Source organism: Ranitomeya imitator, chromosome 6 (genome assembly GCF_032444005.1).
Source record: "Ranitomeya imitator isolate aRanImi1 chromosome 6, aRanImi1.pri, whole genome shotgun sequence".
NCBI classification, from domain to species: domain Eukaryota; kingdom Metazoa; phylum Chordata; class Amphibia; order Anura; family Dendrobatidae; genus Ranitomeya; species Ranitomeya imitator.
The window spans coordinates 29,662,790-29,684,682 of NC_091287.1; the positions used below are offsets into that span (position 1 = coordinate 29,662,790).

The 21,893-nt window shown below is 42.9% G+C and overlaps 1 protein-coding gene and 1 long non-coding RNA gene across 5 annotated transcripts in view; one reads left to right on the forward strand and one right to left on the reverse strand.

The window, feature by feature from the left end:
* Positions 1–21,893, forward strand: part of SGCE (sarcoglycan epsilon) — a 112,740-nt gene that overhangs the window by 51,086 nt on the left and 39,761 nt on the right. For all 4 annotated transcript variants that reach the window (XM_069729382.1, XM_069729381.1, XM_069729383.1 and 1 more), the window contains exon 3: positions 9,159–9,316. In XM_069729382.1, the coding sequence (XP_069585483.1) occupies positions 9,159–9,316 (158 nt within the window). The remainder of the gene's footprint in view (positions 1–9,158; positions 9,317–21,893) is intronic.
* Positions 5,614–7,604, reverse strand: LOC138643550 (uncharacterized). The gene is made up of 2 exons (XR_011314178.1): positions 7,494–7,604; positions 5,614–6,226 (listed from the first exon to the last, which is right to left on the reverse strand). It is a non-coding gene; the product is annotated as an uncharacterized lncRNA (long non-coding RNA).

Here is a 21,893-nt window from a genome sequence, read left to right on the forward strand (position 1 = left end):
ACAAATACATGAGCCTATATAACATATGCCTATAAATATTACACATGCTTAAACTGCAGATTTACATATTTCACAATGCTATACACATACGTACAAAATATACATATACTGTACATTATGCACACATATACTCATTACATAAACATATACATAGCGCACACATACACAAGCATATATAAAATACACACCTACATGTGCATATACATATAATACACACATACATATTAAACATGTATGTGCACATTAGACACATACTGTATACAATAGACATATTATGCACATATACAGGGGGGAAAATAAGTATTTGATATACGGCTGATTTTGCAAGTTTTCCCCACCTACAAATACTGGAGAGGTCTGTAATTTTTATTATAGGTACACATCACCTGTGAGAGACAGAATCTAAAAAGAAAAAAAAAAACAGAAAATCACAGAATTAATTTGCATTTTATTGCATGAAATAAGTGTTTGATCCAACTTAATATTTGGTCCAGAAACCTTTGTCCGCAATTACAGAGGTCAGACGTTTCCTGCATTTCAAAAACCTGACCGGCACATCCAAACATAGACTCAGTGTGAACAGGTGCTGAACCTAGAGTCGCCAACTCGTATATAGTTAAGTAAATAAGGCAGCACACTGCAGCGCTAGAACATAGGAACTTGAAAAACGAAATTTGAACTGCATTACTGCACTAGAAATATGAAAAATGAGAGCGTTTAGCGCATAAAAATGGCCAATTTTATGTGTACCTGGTAGCCCCTTTACGGCATCTCTCTTATACCAGGTCCTACGCTTGCCTTACCTCGCTGAGAATAAACGTCTCCATCTGAATGGGTACATGTGAAACCTCTTCCTAGACTAAAATTCTCTCTCTCTATGGAGGGGTATTGGACCTGCTGTAATTAAAACACCTGTGGCTAGGAGGCGGAGTGCACGATCAGAAGGCTAGAGAATACATTTCAAAAACCTGACCGGCACATCCAAACATAGACTCAGTGTGAACAGGTGCTGAACCTAGAGTGCACCCATTCAGATGGAGACGTTTATTCTCAGCGAGGTAAGGCAAGTGTAGGACCTGGTATAAGGCCGGGGTCACACTAGACCGTAATACGGACGAGTGCAATGCGATAAAAAATCGCATAGCACTCGCCCCAATGTTAATCTATGGGGCAGCTCCCATCATCCGATATTTTCTCGGCCGTATTCAGGATCCGAGTGAAATCGCAGCATGCTGCGATTGTCAGCGTATCTCGGGCGAGAATCGCCAATGAAAGTCTATGGGGGTGAGAAAAAATAGAACAGCACACGGACCATCAGTGTGACTTGCGAGAAATTCTCAGGCATTGGGCAGGTGACAGGAAAGGCTCAGCCATTATTTGCTCATTTTGCAAGTGTGTGAGAAAATCTCACCATACGGATGCCATACGGATGTCACACGGATGTCACACGGATCATTTGATGCGAGAAAATCGCATCCTCGCACTGCACACGGATCACTGTTTTGGTAACATTTGTGCGATTCTCGTCCGTCAAAAACGGACCGTTTTTTTATACGTTGTGTGTGACCCCGGCCTAAGAGAGATGCCGTAAAGGGGCTACCAGGTACACATAAAATTGGCCATTTTTATGCGCTAGACGTTTCCTGCAGTCATTGGCCAAGTTTGCTCACTTACCTTTTTATCATTTTCAATGTGCTTATTGAGTGTAGATTTTACTCATCTTTGCATAAAACTATTTGTTTCTAAGAATCTCTTCAGGTCATATGTCATTCTGGAGTATATTGTCATCTGAGGAAATAATAACTTTTTCTGGCATAGTCAATCTATATTATTTATGTGCACAGCTAGCACTTTGGAGGAGGTCATTGCTCGGTCCCTACACGGATCAGTTGGAGTCACAGAAATAACACCCATCACTTGGTAATACACCCTAAGGCCGGCGTCACACACAGCGTAAAACAATACGGTCCGTATATTACGGCCGTAATACGCTGAAAAGTCCCGAAAAAAGTGGTCCGTAGCTCCTCCGTAGGCAGGGTGTGTCAGCGTTTTTTGCGCATGGCATCCTCCGTATGTAATCCGTATGGCATCCGTACTGCGTGGTTTTCTCGCAGGCTAGCAAAACCAACATACCGCTATAGAAGTGATCCATGTGTCCCAAAAAGAAAAGAAAATATATATACTGTCTATATATATATATATATATATATATATATATGTGTGTCAGTAGGCACATATATTAGAGAGAAAAGCCGGTAATTCAGTGCGGTGTACAGTAAAATCACACTGACAGCTTACAGTAGAATAGGTAGAATAAATGTGTACACATAGAATAGGTATATATATATATATATGTCAGTGAGACACATATATGTATATATATTAATATTTATTCCAGCGCTATACAGCTTGAAAGCCGGTAATTCAATTACCGGCTTTTTCCTTCTCCTTCCTAAAACCCGACATGATTTGAGACATGGTTTACATACAGTAAACCATGTCTTCTCTCCATTTTTTTTGCAGATTCCACACTACTAATGTCAGTAGTGTGTATCTGCAAAATTTGGCCGTTCTAGCTCTTAAAATAAAGGGTTAAATGGCGGAAAAAATTGGCGTGGGCTCCCGCGCAATTTTCTCCGCCAGAGTAGTAAAGCCAGTGACTGAGGGCAGATATTAATAGCCTAGAGAGGGTCCATGGTTATTGGCCCCCCCCTGGCTAAAAATATCTGCCCCCAGCCACCCCAGAAAAGGCACATCTGGAAGATGCGCCTATTCTGGCACTTGGCCACTCTCTTCCCATTCCCGTGTAGCGGTGGGATATGGGGTAATGAAGGGTTAATGCCACCTTGCTATTGTAAGGTGACATTAAGCCAAATTAATAATGGAGAGGCGTCAATTATGACACCTATCTATTATTAATCCAATACTAGTAAAGGGTTAAATAAAACACAAACACATTTTTTTAAATTATTTTAATGAAATAAAAACAATGGTTGTTGCAGTATTTTATTCAACGCCCAATCCAGTCACTGAAGACCCTCGTTCTGTGAGTAAAAAAACATAATAAACCAACAATATACTTACCCTCCGCAGATCTGTAACGTCCAACGATGTAAATCCTTCTGAAGGGGTTAAAACATTTTGCAGCAAGGAGCTGTGCTAATGCAGGCTGCTCCTCGCTGCAAAACCCCAGGGAATGAGGCTAAAAATAGATCAATGATCTATATTTAGCTTCATTTGCGGTGAGGCGCCCTCTGCTGGCTGTTTATAGATCGTGGGAAATTTCCTAGAAAGCTCCCAGGCTTTCTAGGTAAGTTCCCACGATCTATGAACAAAATGTTTTAACCCCTTCAGAAGGATTTACATCGTTGGACGTTACAGATCTGCGGAGGGTAAGGATATTGTTGGTTTATTATGTTTTTTTACTTACAGAACGAGGGTCTTCAGTGACTGGATTGGGCGTAGAATAAAATACTCCAACAACCATTGTTTTTATTTCATTAAAATAATTTTAAATAATGTGTTTGTGTTTTATTTAACCCTTTACTACAATTGGATTAATAATGGATAGGTGTCATAATTGACGCCTCTCCATTATTAATTAGGCTTAATGTCACCTTACAATTGCAAGGTGGCATTAACCCTTCATTACCCCATATCCCACCGCTACACGGGAATGGGAAGAGAGTGGCCAAGTGCCAGAATAGGCGCATCTTCCAGATGTGCCTTTTCTGGGGTGGCTGGGGGCAGATATTTTTAGCCAGGGGGGGGGGCAATAACCGTGGACCCTCTCCAGGCTATTAATATCTGCCCTCAGTCACTGGCTTTACTACTCTGGCGGAGAAAATTGCGCGGGAGCCCACGCCAATTTTTTCTGCCATTTAACCCTTTATTTTAAGAGCTAGAACGGCCAAATTTTGCAGATACACACTACTGACATTAGTAGTGTGGAATCTGCAAAAAAAATGGAGAGAAGACATGGTTTACTGTATGTAAACCATGTCTCAAATCATGTCGGGTTTTAGGAAGGAGAAGGAAAAAGCCGGTAATTGAATTACCGGCTTTCAAGCTGTATAGCGCTGGAATAAATATTAACATATATACATATATGTGTCTCACTGACATATATATATATATATATATATATATATATATACCTATTCTATGTGTACACATTTATTCTACTGTAAGCTGTCAGTGTGATTTTACTGTACACCGCACTGAATTACCGGCTTTCAAGCTGTCTAGCGCTGGAATAAATATTAATATATATACATATATGTGTCTCACTGACATATATATATATATACCTATTCTATGTGTACACATTTATTCTACCTATTCTACTGTAAGCTGTCAGTGTGATTTTACTGTACACCGCACTGAATTACCGGCTTTTCTCTCTAACAGCGCTGCGTATTTCTCGCAAGTCACACTGCTTGTCCGTGTGTAATCCGTATTTTTCACGCTTCCATAGACTTTCATTGGCGTATTTCTTGCGCAGTACGGTGACAAACGCAGCATGCTGCGATTTTGTACGGCCGTAGAAAGCCGTATAATACTGATCAGTAAAATACGGCAAATAGGAGCAGGGGCATAGAGAATAATTGTGCCGTATTTTTTGCGAGTTTTACGGACGTAGATTCTGCGCTCTTACGTCCGTAAAACTCGCATGTGTGACGGCGGCCTTAAAGAGAAGGTGCCATCAAAAAAAAATTTTTTCCAGCGATTGAAAAAAAAAAAAATGTAAAGAATTAATGTTTACATTTTCTTAAAAAATATTATCATTTGGTTATAATTTAGTAAAATATGAAAAATAACTTTAAAAGGTTTGGCATTTCCACTTTTAAACACTAGGGGGCGCAGCTAATGAAATTTGACAAAAACCTAGTGTACAACTAGCTCACATTACTGCACTGCAGTAATTATGGGCGGAGTCTGCTGACGTGTGTGTGATGTCTCCTCTCCTGGGTGTTTGCTAAGGGATAAGGCCGAGTTCACATTGCGCTAAGGCAGTCCGTCTAACGGACACGTTTTTAAGTAGTAAAAACGCAATATAACGGACATTGTAACGCACCCATAGACTTTCGTTTATATGACGCATCGTAACGCATGTCAAAATTGGCATGCGTTAGCAACATTCCGTTTTTTTTTATGACGTACCTTCGAACGCGGCCTGCAGCGTTTTCGGGTCCGCTCAAGCTAACGCAAGATTAACGGAAGCGCTAATTCTGCCATTCAAGCCTATTGCTAACGCAGCCAGACGCAAATCAAGAAAAATGTCCAAATGAAACCATACGTTGGATTGCGTTAATGAGGGTGGTGGGTGGTGCTTGAGGGTCCATGTGGTCATGTAACGTTTAAATTTAAAGGTATGATCCCGAAGCTGAACATACAGGGTGTGAAAGGCACCATATGTATTCCGTAAAAAAATCACTTCATGGATCCAATATCTCCTTTGGGAAATGCGCCTTCTCCGCCGAATTCGCAACGGCATCAAGCGAAATCTAACAAGCTCAGACACAAACATCTTGCTAGCAGAAGTTCACTCAATGCTTGCAAAATGGAGAATGTTTCCCATCCACACCCAACACTGACAAAAGAGCAAAAAAAAAAAGGGAACAACTTTATTGACAGTGCCTGAACGCAGACAAACGGATGCTTCACGAACGGACATCAAAATGACATAAACGCAGTCACATGCGTTAACGCAAGCGTTAACGTGAAGCCAAATTTTCACCAAATTTGTCTCATTTCTGGACATGTGTTAAACGGATCCGTTAAACAGATTGTACTAAACGCAATGTGAACTAAGAGATGATGATATTCAGGAACACAGTGAGAAGCCATTTTGTTGGTGACTGCAAAGTTATACTGACAAGTAGACAGTCACAGAGGATGGCAGGCAGCAAGGATTCTGGGAGATATATGTGGAGGGAGCAGGGTAACAGCAGCGCAGAGTATTTCAGGAGAGCAGTGTGCTGGTCTATAGGGGCCCCCTGTTTGGTGCGCGGAGCAGCCAGGGATTTACATAGAGCGCTGTCTTTTATACACATGGATGGACCGTCTGCTCCACAGAAATCCAGGAAACGTTTCTGCGGATTGATGGCCTGGTCTGATCCAGACTCTGCATGCAAAGACCCCATTCCCCTCCTCAGATCCTGTCTTCTCCATCCTGTCCTGGCGATGTGTGAAAGCGAGGCGACAGGCGCAGTCCGGGGTGACGCTGCGGGGAAATGTAGCCATATAGTAACGATAAAAATGAGACCCCTCTCTTCAGCTCCCTCACCAGCCCTCCCCTGACTGCACCTAACTGGAAGTGATGCTGCCCCCTCTATTACCTAAGACCTGTGTGCAGGTGCTCAGCCAGAACCACCATAGAATGGGTCCGCTTTCTGAAGATAATACTGCCATAGTGTTCTCACATAAAACCGCCATATAGATCACACATAATACCGCCATATACTTCACACATAATACCGCCATATAGATCTCACATAATACTGTCCTATAGTTCTCACATAATACCATCATATAGATCGCAAATAACGACGCCATAGTGTTCTCACATAATACCGCCATATAGATCTCACATAATACCGCCATATACTTCACACATAATACCGCCATATACTTCTCACATAATACCGCCATATACTTCTCACATAACGACGTCATATTGATCTCACATAATACCGCCAGTGTTCTCATAATACCGCCATATACTTCACACATAATACCGCCATATACTTCTCACATAACTACGTCATATAGATCTCACATAATACCGCCAGTGTTCTCACAATACCGCCATATAGATCACACATAATAATGCCATATAGATCTCACATAATACCGCCAGTGTTCTCACAATACTGCCATATAGATCACACATAATACCGCCATATAGATCTCACATAATACCGCCAGTGTTCTCACAATACCGCCATATAGATCACACATAATACCGCCATATAGATCACACATAACAGGGGGGAGAGAAGTGCATAGGAGAGGATTAGATACACAGCTCAGCACTCAGTATCACACAGGACATTATTAGATACACAGCTCAGTCAGTATCACACAGGGCAGGATTAGATACACGTCTCAGCACAGTATCACACAGGGTACGATTAGATACACGTCTCAGCACAGTATCACACAGGATATGATTAGATACACGTCTCAGCACAGTATCACACAGGGTAGGATTAGATACACGTCTCAGCACAGTATCACACAGGATAGGATTAGATACACGTCTCAGCACGGTATCACACAGGGTAGGATCAGATACACGTCTCAGCACGGTATCACACAGGGTAGGATTAAATACATGGCTCAGCAGACAGCATCACACAGGAGAGGATTAGATACACAGCTCAGTCAGTATCACACAGGATAGGATTAGATACACGTCTCAGCACAGTAACACACAAGAGGAGATACACTGCTCAGAGTCAGCATCACAAAGGATAGGATTAGATTACCTCTCACCCTCACCCTCCGATATTACTTCACTGCTGCCGACGCTGCTCCTTTCTCCCTCCTGTGCCGTCCTTGGTCTCCTCCTCCTATAACCGCAGGGCTCCTGCGATTATACTGGGAAACTGGAGCTGACAGACACAGTGTGAGCTCCAGAAAGATGGCGCCGATCTCCTGCCTCTGCTGTGATGTGGACAGCTCAGGGGGCGTGGCCAGCGCACAGCAGGGAGCAGCTCAATGTAAAGTATAGGGTCGGATGCCGACCGCTGTCTCCTATGCCCAGGGCTGCCGTATTTGCAGAGTGTAAGTGTCGTGCAGCTGCACTTACATTCCTGCAAAGCAAAATGGCGGCGCCCAGTGGCTGAAAAAATAATTAATTATGAAAAAAATGTTAAAGTTAAAAAATGCAAATTTGTATTAAAAATAATTGTTTATATAAAGAATCATATTTAATACAAAAAAATAAAATGCGGCACCTTCCCTTTAAGGAAGCCAAAATAAATTCTGTAGTCTGCCCACTGTGTCTGGCTCCTTGGGGGAGGTTTTATGTAGTGGCCACACACCCGATCAGCTAAACACAATCCTTTATTTATAGAGATCTGAAGCCGGTTGGGGGTTGATTGTTACATGGGTTGTCTGGGACTTTTATAGTGGCAGGCTATCCTTAGGATAGGCCATCGTTATTACATCAGTGGTGGTGTGACACCCTTGCCAATCAACTGTCCCCAGTCCCGCCAATAGCCGGATTTGCTTAGTTGCGTAGCAGAACAGCACATTTCCGTATCTATGTGTACATACACTCCTCAACATTTAAATTTCAGCACCAAGAAGTAATACCTCTCTTTGAGGAGAGTGTCAAGACAAGCCTGGTATATCAGAGTGAGGAGACTTATAAGCCATGCATGCTCCCCTGGGAAATTAAAGAAGAGGACAAGAACTCTAGATCGCTGCTTCCAATAAGTGGTGCTAGAGTTCTAGCCCTCTTCCTCTCTGAAAAAAACATATTCAACACCAAGAAGAAAAATGTATGGAAATTGCAGGATGCGTAGACATGATATGCAAAGGATGAAAAAATGAATACTAAATCTTCAACACATTTGGAATCTGAGCACCACATGCAGAAATGTCGGCAATTACAGCCTTGCCTGTTATCACTGAGGTTATTAGTTGTCGTCTGAGGAAGGATCTGCTTCTTAATGCTCTTGGGCAAATCATCAAGATCCTCTGCTGGCAGCTCCTGTGTAATCACCGACCAATAACGTCCCCCATGTACTTCACGGGAGACAAGTCTGGAGACGCTGCAGTCATGGGAGCAACATGTCTAGATCACTTTGGAGAAATAGCTATACCACTGGTACAACTGTGGAATATTTTTATTTTTTTTATTGAAGTTTATTCTCAGTTTTATACATCTTGGTACTGGTTATTTGTATTATTTTTTATATTTTAAAACTGATTTTACCCCTAAATATGTAATGAATGACACCTATTGTAAGAAATCTTGAGAATCAGCAGTGACTTTGAAAGGTAAATAAAGTTATGGCTTTTGGAATGCCCAAGAAAAATTCCCTTTGTTCATAAGGCCAAAATTGTTTGCACACTTCCACATTTTCTAAATGGTATCAAATTCCCCTTAAAAAAATCTCTTTCCTTTTTTGCGTCCTGTCTAGGTGAACTAAGCAACGATCCAATCACATTTAATACAAATTTAATGGGTTATCCAGATCGGCCGGGGTGGCTGCGGTATATTCAGAGGACGCCTTACAGTGATGGGGTGCTGTATGGATCTCCGACATTTGAAAGTGTGGGAAAACCAACCATTATAGAGGTACAATGTTAATATTTACTATGACAAAGCATAAATTAATCAAACCAAAACTGTTTATGGTTAGATTTATTTTATTTTTTTTACTGCGTTCGGGAACCATTGGGAAGACTTTTTTTTAGAAATCGTTCACATTCCTGCCAGAAAAGATAGACCAGAGATCAGGGGTGGGCCTTAGCGGTGCCAGTAGAGATGCCACAAGGCATTGGTAGGGTAGTGTCGTTTTTTTTAATAATTTTTAGATCACCCTGGACCTTGTTTATAAAAAAAGGGGTGAACAGCCGCTCCTCTCTCCCTCTTTGGAAGCGAACATTCTTCCAGTCTTGCAGCAAACACTCCTTTCCATGCTACTCTCTCCGATGACCCTATACTTCCATGCTTTCTCCCGCAGGGGTGGTCTGTTTTCCCTGCTCTCTTTTCAGGCAAGCTGGTCATCAATGGCCAGGGACGGCACATAAGGGGTTACACTTTAAAAGTATTGTTAGGCATTGCTCTTTACACTGGGGTAGCACCCTGTTGACAAGTGCGGCCCTTTTTAATCCCTGTAGCAGTTGCTCCAGCCTGATAGTGTTCCCTCTGTGAGTGACCCCAAGTGGCAGGAAACCGATAGAATCAGTTGCAGAGAGGGAATAATAAACACTGTTTTCAATAAAATTCCCTTTACATCTGTAACAGAACGCATGAAATAAAGTGCAGTTTGTAAAATCATGATAGGTCAGTTGCTCCAGCCTGCTAGTGTTCCCTCTGCAAGTGACCCCGAGTGTCAGGAAACCGATACAATCAGTTGCAGAAGGGGAAAACGAAACACTGTGTTATATTAAATTCCCTTCTACAACTGTAACAGAACACATGAAATAGAGTGCAGCCTGTATAATCACGATGGCTTGTTTGCTACAGCCTGCTAGTGTTCCCTCTACAAGTGACCCGAGTGGCGGGAAACTGGTAGAATCAGTTGCAGAGAGGGAATAATAAATACTGTTTTAAATAAAATTCCCCTTACATCTGTAACAGAACACATGAAATAAAGTGCAGTCTGTATAATCATGATAGGTCGGTTGCTCCAGCCTGCTAGTGTTCCCTCTGCAAGTGACCCCGAGTGTCAGGAAATTGTTAGCATCAGTTGCAGAAAGGGATAAAGAAACACTGTTTTATATGAAATTCCCTTCTACAACTGTAACAGAACACATGAAATAGAGTGCAGCCTGTATAATCATGATAGCTCGTTGCTCCAGCCTGATAGTGTTCCCTCTGCAAGTGACCCCGAGTGTCAGGAAATTGTTAGCATCAGTTGCAGAAAGTGATAAAGAAACACTGTTTTATATAAAATTCCTTTCTAAAACTGTAACAGAACACATGAAATAGAGTGCAGCCTGTATAATCATGATAGCTCGGTTGCTCCAGACTGCTAATGCTTCCTCTGCAAGTGACCCCGAGTGTCAGGAAACCGATACAATCAGTTGCAGAAAGGGAAAACGAAACACTGTTTTATATGAAATTCCCTTCTACAACTGTAACAGAACACATGAAATAGAGTGCAGCCTGTATAATCATGGTAGCTCGGTTGCTCCAGCCTGCTAGTGTTCCCTCTGCAAGTGACCCCGAGTGTCAGGAAATTGTTAGCATCAGTTGCAGAAAGTGATAAAGAAACACTGTTTTATATAAAATTCCTTTCTTCTACAACTGTAACAGAACACATGAAATAGAGTGCAGCCTGTATAATCACAGTAGCTTGTTTGCTCCAGCCTGCTAGTGTTCCCTCTGCAAGTGACCCGAGTGGCAGGAAACTGATAGAATCAGTTCCAGAATGGGAAAACGAAACACTGTTTTATATTAAATTCCCTTCTACAACTGTAACAGAACATATGAAATTGAGATGGTGAAAATATTTCATGTAAATGTAGATTTTAACTACTTTTTATACAAATGGAGAACTCCTTTAACATTTTGTCCCTACTGCTGATTGTGCAATGAGGTTGATATTTTGCAGGCTGGCGTGTCATTATGTCTATAAGTGCTGAGCTGTTTCCAGGATTAATGTCTTATAATATCATATTATTCTTCTTTCCGCTCTGCCAGTTCTGGTTTTAACATTGTCTAAGCACTTAGTCTTGGTCTGTGCCGTGTAACGAGAAATGAGGGTCTCATGTTGCTTCATTGAATGACTCCTGTAGATGTGAATGTCGAGTGGCTGATGTAAAAATGCTCAGACAGAATTGAATTAATGAGGGTAAATGTATAGCCTGCGCGCAGCCTGACTACATAACAGCCAGAGTCCGCCACTTCGCAATATCTTATTTTCTACTTTGCTCTCAGTTTGCCTTACATAAAAGAATGTTGCTTTGTGCCTCGTGCCTCAACAAGGCACACGGCATGCCATGCCATTAAAGGGGCTATCCAGGACTATTACATTTTTTCACTATGAGCCAAGAACTAACAGGTAGGTATTTGCTAAATATCTGCCTATTGTGTCTGGTGCCAATCTCTGCCACACAGAGTAGTCACGGACTTCTCCTGTTGGTGTTTATGTGGCTTCTGATGATGTCAAGTCGACAGCGTAGCGGCTTCTCATCTGCTTTGCTCTCTTGATGGAGCATGAGTGCTGATGTCATGCTGATTGACTGCCGGCTTCCTGCTGCCTAACACTGGGGAGCCAGCTATCAATCACCATGACATCAGCAGTCACGCCCTCTCAACAGATCAGTCCGGAAGAAGAAGAGCTGCTCTGTTGAGGTGGAGCAGCTGAATCGTCGGTGACCACTCTGAACCGGCACCAGGTTGAATAAGTAGTTGTCTCTGTTTTTAAGCCCCTAGTAAAAAATAAATAAAATTGTCCTGGAAAACCCCTTTAATGACCTTTCACCATACTGCTCATTGGCACTGTGATGTGGCTACCTGATCACCAGAAATAAGGGGGTACATATAGCACCATTGTGCCCTTAGATTATAGTCCGTTACATAGTAGTGAAAGTCACATAGTAATGGATATATACTGTCTGTAATAAAGCAAACACTATGTGAATATACATAAACTAGATGGTGGCCCGATTCTAACGCATCGGGTATTCTAGAATATGCATGTCCACGTAGTATATTGCCCAGCCACGTAGTATATTGCCCAGCGACGTAGTATATTGCCCAGTTATGTAGTATATTGCCCAGTTACATAGTAGATTGTCCAGCCACGTAGTATATTGCCCAGTTACATAGTAGATTGCCCAGCCACGTAGTATATTGCCCAGCCACGTAGTATATTGCCCAGTCACGTAGTATATTGCCCGGCCACATAGTATATTGCCCAGTCACGTAGTATATTGCCCGGCCACATAGTATATTGCCCAGCCACGTAGTATATTGCCCAGTAACGTAGTATATTGCCCAGTCACGTAGTATATTGCCCAGCCACGTAGTATATTGCCCAGTAACGTAGTATATTGCCCAGCCACGTAGTATATTGCCCAGTAACCTAGTATATTGCCCAGTAACGTAGTATATTGCCCAGCCGGCATAGTACCGTATATTGCCCAGCCACGTAGTATATTGTCCAGTGATGTAGTATATTGCCCAGCCACGTAGTATATTGCCCAGCCACGTAGTATATTGCCCAGTAACATAGTATATTGCCCAGCAACGTAGTATATTGCCCAGCCACGTAGTATATTGCCCAGCCACGTAGTATATTGCCCAGTCACGTAGTATATTGCCCAGCCACGTAGTATATTGCCCAGCCAGCATAGTATATTGCCCAGCCACGTAGTATATTGCCCAGGCACGTAGTATATTGCCCAGTGACATAGTATATTGCCCAGCCACGTAGTATATTGCCCAGCCACGTAGTATATTGCCCAGCCACGTAGTATATTGCCCAGCCACGTAGTATATTGCTCAGCCACGTAGTATATTGCTCAGCCGGCATAGTATATTGCCCAGCCACGTAGTATATTGCCCAGTCACGTACTATATTATATAGCACAGCCCATGTAGTATATTTCACAGCCCATGTAGTATATAGCAATGTGGGCACCATATCCCTGTTAAAAAAAAAAGAATTAAAATAAAAAATAGTTATATACTCACCTTCCGGAGCCCCCAGATCCAAGCGAAGCGGTTACCGACGCTCGTCGTGCGCTCCGGTCTCAAGAGTGCATTGCGGTCTCGCGAGATGATGACATAGCGGTCTCGCGAGACCGCTATGTCATCATTTCGCGAGATCGCAGCATGGACCGGTTATCGGAGCGTCGCGAGCGGAAAAGGCCTGTTGTGGATCTGAAGGGCCGATGGACGGTGAGTATATAACGATTTATTTATTTTTTTTATTATTTTTAACATTAGATCTTTTTGCTATTGATGCCGCATAGGCAGGATCAATAGTAAAACGTTGGTCACACAGGGTTAATAGCAGTGTTAACCGAGTGCGTTACACTGCGGCATAGCGCGGTCGGTTAATGCTGCCATTAACCCTGTGTGAGCAGTGACCGGAGGGGAGTATGGAGGGGGCACTGACTGCGGGGAGGAAGGAGGGGCCATGTTGCCACCGGACTGCGCCCGTCGCTGATTGGTCGTGGCAATGGTCGTGGGCATTTTGCCACGACCAATCAGCGACTTGGATTCCATGAAAGACAGAGGCCGCGACCAATGAATATCTGTGACAGACAGAAAGACAGACAGAAAGACGGAAGTGACCCTTAGACAATTATATAGTAGATACTGTAAATGTACATCAGTGAATATACAGCAGCACCAATAGACAGTAACATAGTAACAGGTGTCGCATATTAGAATTTACACAATAGCAGTGGTCATACTAAAGTATCAGTCATGCTATATACCGTATAATAGTGCCAACTATACGGTACAATAAGTGCCCATACAGAAGTGTCATCTGTATGTTAGAATTTATACAAATAGCATTAGCCTCATATGTGGCCACATAGTAGTATCAGTCACGTCAAGCTTGCATTATAGTAGTACCCACCAGGGCCGGTTTTAGATGAAGTGGGGCCCTGGGCAAAAGTTTAAAGTGGGGCCCCAAATGTTCACATATTGCACCATCACACAGAAGCATTTCTGTTGTATTTACATGCCCTGAGTCTAGGCCCCCTCAGAGTATACTGCGCCTCCACTCAGAGTATACTGCAGCCCCCCCTCAGAGTGTACTACAGCGCCACTCATAGAATATAATGTAGTGTCCTCATAATTATTATGTAGTGTCCTCATAGATTATTATATAGTCCCCTCATAGAGCATAATGCAGTCCCCCTCAGAGGATAATGCAACCCTTTCATAGTATAATGTAGCCCCCTCAGAGTATAATGTAGCCCCCTCGAAGTATTATGCAGCACCCTCAGAGTATAAAGCAGCCCCCTCAGAGTACAATACAGCCCCCTCAGCGTATAACGCAGCCCCACATACAGTATAATGCAGCCCCCCACACACAGTATAATTCAGCCCCCCCACAAACACACACAGGATAATGCAGCCCCCCCACATACTGTATAATGCAGCCTCCTCAGAGTATATTGCAGCCCCACCAACATAGTGTAAAGCAACCCCCTCAGAGTACAATGCAGCCCCCTCAGAGTATAATGTAGCCCCCTCGGAGTATAATGCAGCCCCTTCAGAGTATAAAGCAGCCCCCTCAGAGTACAATGCAGCCCCCTCAGCATATAATGCAGCCCCTCACACACAGTATACTTCAGCCCCCCCACAAACACACACTATAATTCAGCCCCCCCCACACTGTATAATGCAGCCCCCTCAGAGTATAATGCAGCCCCACACACACAGTGTAAAGCAGCCCCCTCAGAGTACAATGCAACACCACACACTTTATAATGCAGCCCCCTCAGAGAATAATGCAGCCCCACACAGTATACTGCAGCCCCCCAAAAACACACACAGTATAATGCAGTCCCTCCACGCACAGTATAATGCAGCCCCCCACAGTATAATGCAGACCCCCATATACAGTATAATGCAACCCCCTACCCACAGTTTAGTGCAGTTCCCCCACACACAGTATAATGCAGCGCGCCACTCACAGAATGGTGCAGCTCCCCACTCACTGTATAATGAAGCCCCCTACTCACAGTATAATGCAGCCCCCCACTCACAGTATAATGCAGTCACACCACACACAGTATAATGCAGCCCCCCACTCACAGTATAGTGCAGCTCCCCACACACAGTATAATCCACCCCACACAATATAATGCAACCCCCTTCACAATATAATGCAGTCCCCCCTTACACAGTATAATGCAGCCCCTCCACACACACAGTCTAGTGCAGTCCCCCCACACAATATAATGCAGCCCCCCTACATATTACACACACACAATACTAACCTCTCCTTCTCGTTCCCCTACTGCTCTGTATTCTGCAGAGCGTCTCATCAGCTCCACTGCTGACACATGCTGCTGAGTCAAAGGCAGAGGGGGAGGGAGCATCATCTGACACTCTCTCCTCCATCACTGGGGTGTGTGGAAGTCATAGTGTAATATTAGACTCCTAGTAGTGGCCAAACAATAGTATCAGGCTCATAGTACTGGCCATACAATAGTATCAGCCTCATATTAGTGACCATACAATAGTATCAGCCTCATAGTAGTGGCCAAACAATAGTATCAGGCTCATAGTACTGGCCATACAATAGTATCAGCCTCATATTAGTGACCATACAATAGTATCAGCCTCATAGTAGTGGCCATACAATAGTATCAGCCTCATAGTAGTGGCCATACAATAGTATCAGCCTCATAGTAATGGCCATACAATAGTATCAGCCTCATATTAGTGACCATACAATAGTATCAGCCTCATATTAGTGACCATACGATAGTATCAGCCTCATAGTAGTGGCCATACAATACTATCAACCTCATAGGAGTGGCCATACAATAGTATCAGCCTGATAGTAATGGCCATACAATAGTATCAGCCTCATATTAGTGACCATACAATAGTATCAGCCTCATAGGAGTGGCCATACAATAGTATCAGCCTCATAGTAGTGGCCATACAATAGTATCAGCCTCATAGTAGTGGCCATACAATAGTATCAGCCTCATAGTAGTTGCCATACAATAGTATCAGCCTCATAGTAGTGGCCATACAATAGTATCAGCCTCATAGTAGTGGCCATACAATAGTACAATAGTATCAGCCTCATAGTAGTGGCCATACAATAATATCAGTCTCATAGTAGTGGCCATACAATAATATCAGTCTCATAGTAGTGGCCATACAATAGTATCAGCCTCATAGTAGTGGCCATACAATAGTATCAGCCTCATAGTAGTTGCCATACAATAGTATCAGCCTCATAGTAGTGGCCATACAATAGTATCAGCCTCATAGTAGTGGCCATACAATAGTACAATAGTATCAGCCTCATAGTAGTGGCCATACAATAATATCAGTCTCATAGTAGTGGCCATACAATAGTATCAGCCTCATAGTAGTGGCCATACAATAGTATCAGCCTCATAGTAGTGGCCATACAATAATATCAGTCTCATAGTAGTGGCCATACAATAGTATCAGCCTCATAGTAGTGGCCATACAATAGTATCAGCCTCATTGTAGTGGCCATACAATAGTATCAGCTTCATAGTAGTGGCCATACAATAATATCAGTCTCATAGTAGTGGCCATACAATAGTATCAGCCTCATAGTAGTGGCCATACAATAGTATCAGCCTCATTGTAGTGGCCATACAATAGTATCAGCCTCATTGTAGCGGCCATACAATAGTATCAGCCTCATAGTAGTGGCCATACAATAGTATCAGCCTCATAGTAGTGGCCATACAATAGTATCAGCCTCATAGTAGTGGCCATACAATAGTATCAGCCTCATAGTAGTGACCATACAATAGTATCAGCCTCATAGTAGTTGCCACACAATAGTATCAGCCTCATTGTAGTGGCCATACAATAGTATCAGCCTCATAGTAGTGGCCATACAATAGTATCAGCCTCATAGTAGTGGCCATACAATAGTATCAGCCTCATAGTAGTGGCCATACAATAGTATCAGCCTCATAGTAGTGGCCATACAATAGTATCAGCCTCATAGTAGTGGCCATACAATAGTATCAGCCTCATAGTAGTGGCCATACAATAGTATCAGCCTCATAGTAGTGGCCATACAATAGTATCAGCCTCATAGTAGTGACCATACAATAGTATCAGCCTCATTGTAGTGGCCATACAATAGTATCAGCCTCATAGTAGTTGCCACACAATAGTATCAGCCTCATTGTAGTGGCCATACAATAGTATCAGCCTCATAGTAGTGGCCATACAATAGTATCAGCCTCATAGTAGTGGCCATACAATAGTATCAGCCTCATAGTAGTGGTCACACAATAGTATTAGCCTCATAGTAGTGGCCACACAATAGTATCAGCCTCATTGTAGTGGCCATACAATAGTATCAGCCTCATAGTAGTGGTCACACAATAGTATTAGCCTCATAGTAGTGGCCATACAATAGTATCAGCCTCATAGTTGTGGCCATACAATAGTATCAGCCTCATAGTAGTGGCCATACAATAGTATCAGCCTCATAGTAGTGGCCATACAATAGTATCAGCCTCATAGTAGTGGCCATACAATAGTATCAGCCTCATAGTAGTGGCCATACAATAGTATCAGCCTCATAGTAGTGGCCATACAATAGTATCAGCCTCATAGTAGTGGCCATACAATAGTATCAGCCTCATAGTAGTGGCCACACAATAGTATCAGCCTCATAGTAGTGGCCATACAATAGTATCAGCCTCATAGTAGTGGCCACACAATAGTATCAGCCTCATAGTAGTGGCCATACAATAGTATCAGCCTCATAGTAGTGGTCACACAATAGTATTAGCCTCATAGTAGTGGCCACACAATAGTATCAGCCTCATTGTAGTGGCCATACAATAGTATCAGCCTCATAGTAGTGGTCACACAATAGTATTAGCCTCATAGTAGTGGCCACACAATAGTATCAGCCTCATTGTAGTGGCCATACAATAGTATCAGCCTCATAGTGGTGACCACACAATAGTATCAGCCTCATTGTAGTGGCCATACAATAGTATCAGCCTCATAGTAGTGGTCACACAATAGTATTAGCCTCATAGTAGTGGCCACACAATAGTATCAGCCTCATTGTAGTGGCCATACAATAGTATCAGCCTCATAGTGGTGACCACACAATAGTATCAGCCTCATTGTAGTGGCCATACAATAGTATCAGCCTCATAGTAGTGGTCACACAATAGTATTAGCCTCATAGTAGTGGCCACACAATAGTATCAGCCTCATTGTAGTGGCCATACAATAGTATCAGCCTCATAGTAGTGGCCACACAATAGTATCAGCCTCATAGTAGTGGCCATACAATAGTATCAGCCTCATAGTAGTGGTCACACAATAGTATTAGCCTCATAGTAGTGGCCACACAATAGTATCAGCCTCATAGTAGTGGCCACACAATAGTATCAGCCTCATAGTAGTGGCCTTACAATAGTATCAGCCTCATAGTAGTGGCCATACAATAGTATTAGCCTCATAGTAGTGGCCATACAATAGTATTAGCCTCATAGTAGTGGCCATACAATAGTATTAGCCTCATAGTAGTGGCCACACAATAGTATCAGCCTCATAGTAGTGGCCTTACAATAGTATCAGCCTCATAGTAGTGGCCATACAATAGTATCAGCCTCATAGTAGTGGCCATACAATAGTATCAGCCTCATAGTAGTGGCCATACAATAGTATCAACCTCATAGTAGTGGTCACACAATAGTATTAGCCTCATAGTAGTGGTCACACAATAGTATCAGCCTCATAGTAGTGGCCACACAATAGTATCAACCTCATAGTAGTGGTCACACAATAGTATCAGCCTCATAGTAGTGGCCACACAATAGTATTAGCCTCATAGTAGTGGTCACACAATAGTATCAGCCTCATAGTAGTGGCCACATAATAGTATCAACCTCATAGTAGTGGTCACACAATAGTATCAGCCTCATAGTAGTGGTCACACAATAGTATCAGCCTCATAGTAGTGGCCACACAATAGTATCAACCTCATAGTAGTGGTCACACAATAGTATTAGCCTCATAGTAGTGGTCACACAATAGTATTAGCCTCATAGTAGTGGCCACACAATAGTATCAGCCTCATTGTAGTGGCCATACAATAGTATCAGCCTCATAGTAGTAGCCATACAATAGTATCAGCCTCATAGTAGTGGTCACACAATAGTATTAGCCTCATAGTAGTGGCCATACAATAGTATCAGCCTCATAGTAGTGGCCATACAATAGTATCAGCCTCATAGTAGTGGCCATACAATAGTATCAGCCTCATAGTAGTGGCCATACAATAGTATCAGTCTCATAGTAGTGGCCACACAATAGTATCAGCCTCATAGTAGTGGCCATACAATAGTATCAGCCTCATAGTAGTGGCCACACAATAGTATCAGCCACATAGTAGTGGCCATACAATAGTATCAGCCTCATAGTAGTGGCCATACAATAGTATCAGCCTCATTGTAGTGGCCATACAATAGTATCAGCCTCATAGTAGTGGCCATACAATAGTATCAGTCTCATAGTAGTGACCATACAATAGTATCAGCCTCATAGTAGTGGCCATACAATAGTATCAGACTCATAGTAGTGGCCACACAATAGTATCAGCCTCATAGTAGTGGCCATACAATAGTATCAGCCTCATAGTAGTGGCCATACAATAGTATCAGTCTCATAGTAGTGGCCATATAATAGCATCAGCCTCATAGTGGCCATACAATAGTATCAGCCTCATAGTAGTGGCCATATAATAGTATCAGCCTCATAGTAGTGGCCATACAATAGTATCAGCCTTATAGTAGTGGCCATACAATAGTATCAGCCTCATAGTAGTGGTCACACAATAGAATCAGCCTCATAGTGGCCATACAATAGTACCAGGCATGTCAATACTTATTATAGAGGGTGAATTATGCCACAACACAATACAGCACTGTCACCCATTACAGTGCCCATACAGAAGTTATGACCTCTCCTTAGATTAATATTAGGCTCCTAGCGATAGTTATACAATAGTACCTATAATAAAGGACACAGCAGTGCCAGCTACCTAGTAGTATCTATATCTGGGGGAGGGAATATTAACACTACTCATATAATAACTCATATAATAGTGCCATCCATTTGTTAGGAATTGTACATTAGTACCAACCATTGCCAAGTGCTCTGGGTTCTGCCATCTGTAGTAGTGCCCATATTGGTACCCACGTGGCAGTGCCAGGTATAGGTATTAATATGTAGATCTCTTTGTGCCTGTTCTGTTTTGTGGACATTTCTGCCTATTTCCATCTGTTTGGTTACATTTTTGCTCTGTATCATACACGTTTTGTGACGAATGCCAAAATATGCTAATTATAATCTTGACCTACTTTAGTTGCCGGGAGATGCTCATTATTTTTCTTCTCTCCCTTGGACCAGGAGAATATTATTATTGTAGATTGATAATTAATGATGTTTTTATTTCATCGTGCCATTGGCAAAAAAAATAAAAGATAAAAGCGCAATCAGAGGAACAGATAAATCATTCTGGTCTTTTCATGCCGGAAAAATAGAATCTACGGCCAAATATGTAATGTTTCTCTCATACCGCCCTGATTATGTTAACCATTTAAAGGGCTTCTCCAGGTTCTACAATCTGTGTCCTCTAACAATTCGTTGACCATTGGGTGTCCCCCTACTGTGCACCCTACAGTAGTGAGCTGTAAACTGTGATGGCACCAGGCTGCAAGGGTTCAATTCCCCTTTGGTGCCACCATATTGGAAATCTAGCATGACCTGATGCCCATTGAGATCGATGTATCACTGATTGAGAGTTGCCGGGGGGGGGGGTTCTACTGTGGAATTGCTGAAATTACTAAAAATGAGCAATTCTATTAGTGTTGCCCTGGTCCGGCTTCCAGTCTGGTCTTCCGTGGCACCTTCTTGGCACCCACTTTGCCCAACGACTTCATGTCATATGAAGCCTAGTGTCATGATGTCGCTGGGTCAAGAAAGCACCAGAATATGCCGGGTCGGATGCTGGGTGCAGAGGTGAAGACTGACTGTCACGGAGGACCATACTGGACGCCAGACCATGGCGGCGAGAATCGAATTGTTCATCTTAAATAATTACTTATGGAGGAAGATAAAGGGGTTGCATGACATCTTGTGGATTGATAACTTGCTGATTAATGGCGAGTCCAACCACCGAGGCTCTAAAATGCCTAGATGGTGCACATATGCTTCACTCGTCTATCTCCGGCAGTCCCATAGAGATCGAATGAAGTGGTGGTGCCTGAGCGCATGTGCGACCATCACCCCTTTCCATCGGGGCACCCCACGGCTTCATTCATGGAGACAGATGTGAGGACACAGTCAGACCGGCTATATAAATCAGAGCAAGATCAGAACGCAGTGCACGGACTGGCCGGCAGCTCTCCCTACCGGAGCCCGATAGCTGCATAGAAATACATGAAGCTGTCATACTCAGGTGGGGAGACCCGAC